The 11,149-nt window shown below is 48.2% G+C and overlaps 1 protein-coding gene across 1 annotated transcript in view; it reads left to right on the top strand.

The window, feature by feature from the left end:
• The first annotated feature begins 7,362 nt into the window (after positions 1 to 7,362).
• LOC144668765 (adenylate kinase isoenzyme 5-like) overlaps positions 7,363 to 11,149 on the top strand; it is a 43,404-nt gene continuing 39,617 nt past the window's right edge. Inside the window, exon 1 of the mRNA XM_078531096.1 lies at positions 7,363 to 7,492. Coding sequence (XP_078387222.1) covers positions 7,439 to 7,492 — 54 coding nt within the window. The 5' untranslated portion in view covers positions 7,363 to 7,438. The remainder of the gene's footprint in view (positions 7,493 to 11,149) is intronic.

The following is an 11,149-nucleotide window of genomic DNA, read 5'->3' as shown; positions in this document are numbered from 1 at the left end:
AATCATCGTTAAAGGAGCTGGTGTTAAGAATCTGCTTTAATTGCTGTTCACGACTTTAACTTTCGGTGCTAAGCTGTATCCTGTCAGGAGGACTTGGCCCTGATCGGGTTCCTGCTGATAATTGGGATGAATCCCAGGACTTGTCGAGATTCACTTGCCTTCTCATTCCTCCCCTCTGAGGCTTGTTTTTGGCACCTTTCAGCCACTGACTGGGTAGACCCAGGTGTTGAGACCTAGTGCCAGTGCTGCAGCAAACACGACAGCCGCTAACCAGGCCAGCCCAAGCTGCCAATCTTAAATCTGGCTGCAGGCTCTTTGTTCTGCCCAGCCAACGGAAGCGACATGTGCTCAACCTACAGAATTCGTCAGTAAGTGTGGTACATGGGAGCTGGGGAAACAGGGTCAGATTAGACCAGGCCCGCTCAGTTACGGAGTCATAGAATAGTTCAACACAGAAGCCATTCGGCCCATCGTGCATGTGCTGGCTCTTTGGTAAAGCTATCCAATTAGCCTTAACCCCACTGCACTTTCCTTATAGCCCTGAAAATATTTCCTTCTCCAACTATTTATCCAATTCCCTTTTGAAAGTTATTGTTTCTACTGTCTTTTCAGGCAGCACCTTGCAGATCACAATTCTCCTCACCTCCCCCTCCGGTTCTTTTACCGTGTATTTTAAATCTGTCTCCCTGGTTACTGACCCTCCTGTTTCTCCCTATCCGCTCTATCAAAACGCTCATAATCCTACACCCTGAGATCAGTGAGGGGAGACCCAGCTGGATTTCCAGTTACTAATGGCTGAGGAGTGACTCCTCCTGCACTGTGAAGGCGGCTGTGAGAGCTCAGGGGCAACGCCGTCCAAACTCGAACAGTCCGCTGGCATTGTCTATGTTCAAGAACCTGAGAAGGCCGCTCAAGGAGCAAGAATTGGCCAGGGTCACCTCGGTTTCACCTCCAGGAAAGGAGGTTGAAAATTGGGAATAAAATAACAAATGTAAAAGTGCTAGCCGATCGCCTGTGGCATTGCTCCCGGTTAAAGCACTGCTTCGCCAAATAATGAACACATTTTATCTGGGCTGCTGAGTTATAACAATGGAATAATTTAGGATCTCATTTTGTCAGGTGAGACAGCTGTGATCGAGAAAGTGTTGCAAGACGAACATGTGATACAGGAGGCGTGAGTGCTGTGCCCAACCTGAACATATATATACATATAAAGATCGGTATTAGATTGAGGGTGGCACAGTGGCGCAGTGGTTAGCGCTGCTGCCTCATATCTCCAGGAACTTGGGTTCGATTCTGATCTCGGGTGTGTGTCTGTGTGGATCTTGATGTTCTCCCCGTGTCTGTGTGGGTTTCTGCTGGGTGCTCTGGTTTCTTCCCACTGTCTAAAGTTGGATTGGCGACGGTAAAATTGTCCCCCTGTGATGGACTGGTGCCCTGTCCTGGGTGTACCCTGCCTGGTGCCCATTGCCTGTCAGGATAGGCTCTGATTCCCCGTGACCCTGAACGGGATGGAGTGGTCCTGGAAGAGTGAGTAGGTATTAGATTGACAGTCTGAGATCATGACAGCTCCTTCCTGCAGCAGTCACTTGCTAATTCCACCAGAGGGCACCAAATGCCCACTTTTCCCCCAATCTGTATTGTATCAGGAATGGGCATAAAGCTATTTCACCTGCAAGAAATCCCACCATGGCAGATGGTGGAATTTGAATTCAGTAAAATATCTGGAATTAAAAGTCTGATGATGACCATGAAACCGTTGTCGATTGTCGTAAAAACCCATCTGGTTCACTAGTGTCCTTTAGGGAAGGAAATCTGTCGTCCTTACCTGGTCTGACCTACATGTGACTCCAGACCCACAGCAATGCGGTTGACTCTTAAATGTCCTCTGAAATGCACTAGCCACTCAGTTGTATCAAACTGCTAAAACGTCTATAAAAGGAATGAAACCGGATGGACCACCCGGCATCAACCTGGGCACTGGAAATGACAATGGTAAACTCAGCCTTGTCGACCCTGCAAAGTCCTCCTTACTAACATCTGGGGGCTAGTGCCAAAATTGGGAGAGCTGTCTCACAGACTAGTCAAGCAACAGCCTAACACAGTCATTCTCACGGAATCATACCTTACAGACAACGTCCCAGGCACCACCATCACCATCCCTGGGTATGTCCTGTCCCACCAGCAGAACAGACTAAGGAGAGTTGGCACAGTGGTATTGTGGTATACAGCCAGGAGGGAGTTGCCCTGGGAATCCTCAACATTGAATCAGACCCCATGAAGTCTCATGGCATCAGGCCAAACATGGGCAGTGAAACTTCCTGCTGGTTACTATGTACTGCCCTCCATCAGCTGATGAATTAGCGCTCCTCCATGTTCAGCACCACTTGAGGAAGCACAGGGTGGCAAGGGCACAGAATGTACTCTGGGCGGGTGTAGTAATTATGGTTTTGGGGAACGTTGGACTGTAGCTTTAAGAATAATCCTGCGACGTTCCACATGGATCAGGAAACCACCTGAAAGACTGAACTTGTAATTTCATGACCTGTGTAAATATTGTAATGTCATGAGATAAATATCCTTATAAATACAAAATGTACAGAAAAGTTAAAGGGGGAGGAATGTAGTCATTATAGTTTTGGGAAACATAGGACTGTAGCTTTAAGAATAATTCTGTGTTGTAAGATCACATGATCTGTGTCAACCAATGTATTAGCAGCACAGGGAACCTCTACAAGAGACAGCTCTTCTTTAGTTATGGAATGTGATACAAACATGTAGCTGCTGCTGTCTTATAAATAAAGTTAAATGTTTCCGCTAAGAAAAGTTGTCTGAAAATCAACTCTATAACATTGGGAGACTTCAGTGTCACTAAGAGTGGCTCGGTAGCACCACTATTGACCGAGCTGGCCGAGTCCTAAAGGACATAACTGCTAGACTGAATCTGCGGCAGGTGGTGAGGGAACCAACAAGAGGGAAAAACACACTTGATCTCATCCTCATCAACCTGCTTCCATAGATGCATCTGTCTATGACAGTATCGGTGGGAGTGACCACCGCACAGTCGTTGTGGAGACAAAGTCCCGCCTTCACATTGAGGATACCCTTCACCATGTTGTGTGGCACTACCACCGTGCTAAATGGGATAGATTTTGAACAGATCTAGCAACTCAAGACTGGGCATCCATGAGGCGCTGTGGGCCATCATCAGCAGCAGAATTGTACTCGAACACAATCTGTAACCTCATGGCTTGGCAGATCCCCCACTCTACCATTACCATCAAGCCAGGGGATCAACCCTGGTTCAAAGAAGAGTGCAGGAGGGCATACCAGGTGCAGCACCAGGCATACCTAAAAATAAGGTGTCAACCTGGTGAAGCTATAACACAGGACTACTTGCATGCCACACAGCATAAGCAGCAAGTGACAGACAGAGATAAGCGATTCCACAACCAACGGATCAGATCTAATCTCTGCAGTCCTGCCACACCCAGTCGTGAATGGTGGTGGACAATTAAACAACTCATTGGAGGAGGAGGCTCCACAAATATCCCCATCCTCAATGATGGAGGAGCCCAGCACATCAGTGCAAAAGATAAGGCTGAAGCATTTGCAACAATCTTCAGCCAGAAGTGCCGAGTGGATGATCCATCTCAGCCTCCTCCAGAGGTCCCCAGTATCACAGATGCCAGCCTTCAGCCAATTTGATTCACTCCACGTGATATCAAGAAACGGCTGAAGGCACTGGATACTTCAAAGGCTATGAAGCCTGACAATATTCCGGCAATAGTACTGAAGACTTGTGCTCCAGAATTTGCTGTACCTCTAGCCAGGCTGTTCCAGTACAGCTACAACACTAGCATCTACCCGGCTATGTGGAAAATTGCCCAGGTATGTCCTGTATATAAAAATCAGGACAAATCAGAAACTGAACTGGACTAGCCATATAAATGCTGTGGCTACAAGAGCAGGTCAGAGACTAGGAATCCTGCAGCGAGTAACTCACCCCCTGACTCCCCAAAGCTTGTCCACCATCTACAAGGCACAAGTCAGGAGTGTGATGGAATACTCCCCACTTAGCTGGATGAGTGCAGCTCCCACAACACTCAAGAAGCTTGACACCATCCAGGACAAAGCAGCCCACTTGATTGGCACCACATCCACAAACATTCACTCCCTCCACCACCGATGCACAGTAGCAGCAGTGTGTACCATCTACAAGATGCACTGCAGGAATTCACCAAGGCTCTTTAGACAGCACCTTCCAAACCCACAACCACCACCATCTAGAAGGACAAGGGCAGCAGATAGATGGAAACACCAGCACCAGGAAGTTCTCCTCCAAGTCACTCACCATCCTGACTTGGAAATATATCGCCGTTCCTTCACTGTCGCTGGGTCAAAATCCTGGAACTCCCTCCCTAACAGCACTGTGGGTGTACCTGCACCACAGGGACTGCAGCTGTACAAGAAGGCAGCTCACCACTACCTTCTCATGGGGCAATTAAGGATGGGCAATAAATGCTGGCCCAGCCAGCGAAACCCACATCCCATAAACGAATTAAAAAAAGGAAATCTGGAACTCTCTGCCCCTAAAAAGCTACGGATTCTGAGGAACTATTGGGAGTTTTCAAGACTCAGATACATAGATTTTCATTGGGTAAGTGAATCAAAGCATAGGAGATAATGTGGGTAAATGGAGTGAGATACAGATTCACCCTACAATTTAATGGAGCAAAGCAGTAACTTCAAGGGGCTGTGTGCCAATACACCTGTCCCTATATTTCCTTCACAGTCCTTTAATATCACACATTTAAGCTACAACATTCAAAATAGATATTGTTAATGTGAATGTCAGTGTGTGTGTGTGTGTGTGTGTGTGTGTCAGGTTGGGGAAGACGAGCATGTATATTATATTCTCATATTACTGAAAAACTGGGTGTGTCTGTGACAAGACTGTGGAGGCTGAAGCAAGCACTGAGTTTGGACCTAGCCATTGAAATGGAACCAACAGTTTCTGTGAGGGCCCAGTGGTGAAGCCGCACTGAAAAGGTGCACAGACAGGGAAAGATAGAGAGAGAGAGAGAGAGAGAGACAGAGAGAGAGAGACAGAGAGAAACTCAGTCACACTTAGAATGTCCTAATGACTTTCCGTCTGCTTACTGTGTTATTTTAATCTGTGACACTGATTCAATCCTCAGTCACAGCAGGAAACGAGGCGAGATAAGAAATCTTTTTAATATTTGCATTGATATTGTACACTCTCAGACTGAAACATTAGTCAGTGCGTCACTGGACAGTTTGTTTATAATGTGTATTACTGTTGTTATGTAGGCAAACACACAGGACACAATAACACTGAGGTGACTGGCTAATAAATGTCTGTTTGTGCTGTTACTGGAGGGAGGAATGTTGACCCAGCAACTCTCCTTTCTGAATAGTCCCTGGGATCTTTAATATCCACCTGGACAGTCAGAGGGGACTGCAGAGTGCAACATCTCATCGAGGATATATTCATCTCATCGAGAATATACTCAGTTGATCGAACGTGTACTCATCTCATCAAGAGTATTCTAATCTCATCGAGGGTATACTCATCTCATCGAGGGTATACTCATCTCATTGAGGGTACACTCATCTCATCAAGGATATACTAACTCTTCGAGGGTAAACTCATCTCATCGAGGGTATACTCACCTCGTCAAGGATATACTCATCTCATCGAGGGCACACTAATCTTGTTGAGGGTATACTCATCTGATCGAGGGTATACTCATTTCATCAAGGGCACACTCATCTCGTTGAGGGTATACTCATCTCACCAAGGGTAAACTCATCTCTTTGAGTGTATACTCATCTCGTCAAGGGTAAACTCAGTTTGTTGAGTGTATACTCATCTCATTGAGGGTAAACTAATCTTACCAAGGGTATCCTCATCTCATCAAGGGTATGCTAATCTCGTCGCGGGTAAACTCATCTGATCGAGGGTAAATTCATTTTGTCCAAGGGTAACCTCATCTCGTTGAGGGTACACTCATGTCATTGAGGGTATACTTATCTCACCAAAGGTAAACTAATTTCTTTGAGCGTATACTCATCTCGTCAAGGGTAAACTCATCTCATTGACAGTATACCCTTCTAATTGATGGTATTCCCATCTCATTGAGGGTATACCCATCTCATTGAGGGTATACCCATCTCATCAAGGGCATACTCATCTCGTCAAGGGTATACTCATCTCATTGACAGTATACCCATCTCATTGAGGGTATACCCATCTCATCAAGGGCATACTCATCTCGTCAAGGGTATACTCATCTCATTGACAGTATACCCATCTCATTGAGGGTATACCCATCTCATCAAGGGCATACTCATCTCGTCAAGGGTATACTCATTTCATTGACTGTATACCCTTCTCATTGATGGTATTCCCATCTCATTGAGGGTATACCCATCTCATTGAGGGTATACCCATCTCATCAAGGGCATACTCATCTCGTCCAGGGTATACTCATCTCGTTGAGGGTATACTGGGTGTGAAACAATAGTTATTCACATCCTGTTGTCACACTGGTTTTTATTTATAGTAAATAAATCTTTACTTTCAAGAGAAAGCAAGAAAATCAAGGAAAAGAGAGGAGGAAACTGTCAATAATGTTTTCACATCATCCTTCACATCCTGAGTGTCAAATAGAGAGAGAAAACAGTCTTTTCAGACTGGGTTTACTGTCCTGAAGGAGGAGAAGGGGGAGGGGGGCGAATAAGCAAGAAATGAAAGACCCAAAAACTTGGTAAATCAGAACTTTGAGAAACTGGGTGAAGGCTGAGATTTGTTATCAGTTTCTCAGGAGATAGTTTGTTCTGTATTGGAGCGAAATCTAATTGTTTAAAGGTAACAACATAGAGCTGGGGCATTCCCATAAACGGACACATCAAAAAATCAGATAAAGCCTCTTGGAGCAAGTATGTGCTGAATTGTATCTGCTACACGACATTACCTAGGCAACGCTTCCCAATGAAATAATGTAAATTAATAAATAAAAAAGAGACCTGTCTGCACAGAACAGTCGGCTGGATGTGACAGCGAGGGATTACAGAGAGAGAGGGAGGGAGAAAGAGACAGATAAAGAGAAGATAAAGGAAGAGAGAGAGAGAGAAACCGACAGCCAGAGAGGCGGAGTGAGAGAGAGAGAGAGAAAAGGATAGACAGAGTGAAATTCAGAGAGAACCAGACCCAGAGAGACACGGAAAGAGGAGAGAGACAGAGAAAGGGGGAGTGTGTGACCGAGACAGACAGAGAGAAAAGGTGTGTGACCCGGAGAGGGAGGGAGGAGAGACAGAGAGAGAGAGAGATAGAGAGAGATAGAGAGCAGCAACATCAGCGTCAGGGAATTGGAGAGCATTGGTGTGAGAAAGAGACGGAAAATCTACCAGGATGAGCGAAGCTAAAGACTACATCTCCAAAAGACAAATCCCTCTCCTGTTCGAGGTAAGGGTTTTAAAAACTATTCCTCTCATTTTTATAAATAAACTGAAATGTTTTAGGTCCAACAGGTTAAAAAATTGACTTCGCTTCAGGTGAAGTATGAGGAATGTTAAACATTCATGGAAAAATGAGATTAGGATTCCAGGAATATCTTTCTTTGCTGGGCTGATGGGGGCGTTGGGGGGGTGGTAGTGGGGGGGGGGGGATGGGGAAGGGGTAACCAATCCCCTAAAGTGTCAGGAACCCAGTCGTGATTCCCACCCTCTCCTGAGCTGAACTCCTCCATCTGCACTCGCCAATTCACCCGGGGCCTGAGCTACCCTGAGGCAACACCGCCTCCTCCAGGGGACTGTGCCCAGGTGCAGCAAGCAATTGAGCCCCGACCACCGCAAAAAAGAGAGGGACCTTCGAAAGGGCCCGGGGGAAGCCAGATTCGATGGGAGAGACACGGTGTCCAGTCCTCACTGTGAGTGTGTGTGTTCAGAATGTGTCCAGGAGGAGAGTGGGTTTGTGGTGCTGGACAAGGGTGTGGGAGCTGGACTGAGGCGGACTCTGAGGATCCAACTCCACATCCTGACCCCCCTCTGACTGGTGAGGTTAGGGGGGTTTCTGAAAAGCTGCTTCAGTTAAAAACACTGGAATCACAACCAGAATCAGACAAAACCCGAATCTCTCTGCACCTCGTCCACAGCCTTGCACAAATCACCCAATTGTGTGTGTTTCTATGTGACTCATGTGCCCTTTAGGAGACACGGGCAGGGGTACACATTCCATACCATATGATATATATGTGACACATTCATTTCAGCATCAACTTAAACCCAGTTCCTCAGTCTAAGCAGCCAGACTGGTGGCCAGAGCTGCAGTTTAAATCCCCCGACCTCCCAAACCCTCTCTGCCTGGCTGAGGCTGTGTGTCCAGGTGAGGCAGGGACTCACCAGCTTTACCCCCCCACCTTCCCCACCCTGTGAGTCTCACTCTCAACCCTGATGTGATCCTCAGCAGCGGACAGAGTGAGCCAAGGGCTGTCTTAGCAACAAGACCACACCAGAGAGGGAACCAACCGAGCTCAGAAAACACTCACTCACTATCGAACTGGTGACCACTCCGCATCATGTCTCCAGCAAACGTGTCTGTCTGTCTGTCTAAGTCAGTTGGCGCTAAAACCCGGTAATTGGGGTAATTCCTGAATCATCCTGACCGGGAATCACTCCCCTGGGGTTTTATCCAAACCACAAGTGGGTCTGGTGACAGTTCCAGCCCCTGTCAGGGATGTTGTCACTTGTGAAGGGCTAATTACCAGTCGATTACCAGGTACCTGGTGAGGTTGGCTCGACTTCAGCCTCAGCAGCAATTACAGCTGTCATTACAGTTAAAAGCCTTTCCCTGGAGCTGGTAATGGTTCCTCTAGGGGTTAGGTTCCTCATCAATTGCAAAAAGCTGCCAGAGAAAATAGTCATTGTGCTCGGGGAAGGGGGTGTGGGGGTGGGGGAACGGCAGGAGATTGCATTCACAACAACAACCTACATTTACACAGAACCTTTAATGGGAAACATCCCAGACGCTCTTCACATGGGGCGGAAATCACACAAAAACTGACCCCCGAGCCACATAAGGAGATACGGGGACGTGTGTCCAAAGTCTCGGCCAAACAGGTCGGGTTTAGGGACTGGTCTGAAGGGATGAGAGAGAGAGAGAGAGAGGGAGGGAGAGAGAGAGAGGGAAGGGGAGAGGAAGAGAGAGAGAGATGGTTCAAGGAAGGAATTCCAGAATTTAGGACCCAGGTTGCTGCCAACGATTGAGTGATTAAAATCGAGGACTTTTAGATGCCAGAATTAGAGGAACATAAGGTATAGGAGCAGGAGGGGACCATTCAGCCCATCGAGCCAGCCCTATCATTCAATATGATCATAGCTGATCTTGGGCTTCAACTCCATTTTCCTGCCTGTTCCCCACATGCCTTAATTTCCTGGGAGATCATAAATAGTACAGGGATCTGAAAGGGTTGTAGGGGCTGGAGGAGGTTACAGAGATAGGGAGGGGTGTAGGCGCTGGAGGATGTTACAGAGATAGGGAGGGGTGTAGGGGCTGGAGGAGGTTACAGAGATAGGGAGGGTTGTAGGGGCTGGAGGAGGTTACAAAGATAGGGAGGGGTGTAGGGGCTGGTGGAGGTTACAGAGATAGGGAGGGGTGTAGGGGCTGGAGGAGAATACAGAGATAGGGAGGGGTGTAGGGGCTGGAGGAGGTTACAGAGACAGGGAGGGTTGTAGGGACTAGAGGAGGTTACAGAGATGGGGAGGGTTGTAGGGGCTGGAGGAGGTTACAGAGATAGGGAGGGGTGTAGGGGCTGGAGGAGGTTACAGAGATAGGGAGGGTTGTAGGGGCTGGAGGAGGTTACAGAGATAGGGAGGAGTGGAGAGGTTAGAAGAGATTACAGAGATCTCAGAGGGGTGTAGGGGCTGGTGGAGGTTACAGAGATAGGGAGGGTTGTAGGAGCTGGAGGAGGCCACGGAGATAGGATGGGGTGTAGGGACTGGAGGAGGTTACAGAGATAGGAAGGGGTGTAGGGGCTGGAGGGGGCTACAGAGATAGGGTGTGGTGTAGGGGCTGGAGGAGGTTACAGAGATAGGGTGGGTTGAAGAGTCTGGAGGAGATTACAGAGATAGGGAGGGTTGTAGGGGCTGGAGGAGGTTACAGAGACAGGGAGGGCTATAGGGACTGGGGGAGGTTACAGAGATAGGGAGGGTTGTAGGGGTTGGAGGAGGTTACAGAGATAGGGAGGGTTGTAGGGGCTGGAGGAGATTACAGAGATAGGGAGGGGTGTAGGGGTTGGAGAAGGTTACAGAGATAGCGAGGGTTGTAGGGGCTGGAGGAGATTACAGAGATAGGGAGGGGTGTAGGGGTTGGAGAAGGTTACAGAGATAGGGAGAGGGTGTAGGGGGGCTGGAGGAGGTTACAGAGATAGCGAGGGTTGTAGGGGCTGGAGGAGGTTACAGAGATAGCGAGAGTTGTAGGGGCTGGAGGAGATTACAGAGATAGGGAGGCATGTAGGGTCTGGAGGAGGTTACAGAGATAGGGAGGGGTGTTGGGGCTGGAGGAGGTTACAGGGAAAGGGAGGATTGTAGGTGCTGATGAAGATTACAGAGATAGGGAGAGGTGTAAGGGCTGGAGAGATTACAGAGTTAGAGAGGGTTGTTTGGGGCTGGAGGAGGCTACACAGATAGAGAGGGTTGTAGGGGCTGGAGGAGATTACAGAGATAGGAATGCATGTAGGGGCTGGAGGAGGTTACAGAGAGAGGGAGGGTTGTAGGGGCTGGAGGAGGTTACCGAGATAGGGAGGGTTGTATGGGCTGGAGGAGGTTACAGAGATAGGGAGGGGTGTAGGGGCTGGAGGAGGTTACAGAGATAGGGAGGGGTGTAGGGGCTGGAGGAGGTTACCGAGATAGGGAGGGTTGTAGGGGCTGGAGGAGGTTACAGGGAAACGGAGGGTTGTAGGTGCTGATGAAGAATACAGAGATAGGGAGGGGTGTAGGTGCTGGAGGAGGTTACAGAGATAGGGAGGGGTGTAGGGGTTGGAGGAGGTTACAGAGATAGCGAGGGTTGTAGGGGCTGGAGGAGTTTACAGAGATAGGGAGGCATGTAGGGTCTGGAGGAGGTTAC

This window comes from Cetorhinus maximus, chromosome 28, assembly GCF_964194155.1.
Source record: "Cetorhinus maximus chromosome 28, sCetMax3.hap1.1, whole genome shotgun sequence".
NCBI lineage: Eukaryota > Metazoa > Chordata > Chondrichthyes > Lamniformes > Cetorhinidae > Cetorhinus > Cetorhinus maximus.
Note: the sequence above shows the minus strand (reverse complement) of the source record. Positions and strands in the feature narration are given on the sequence as shown.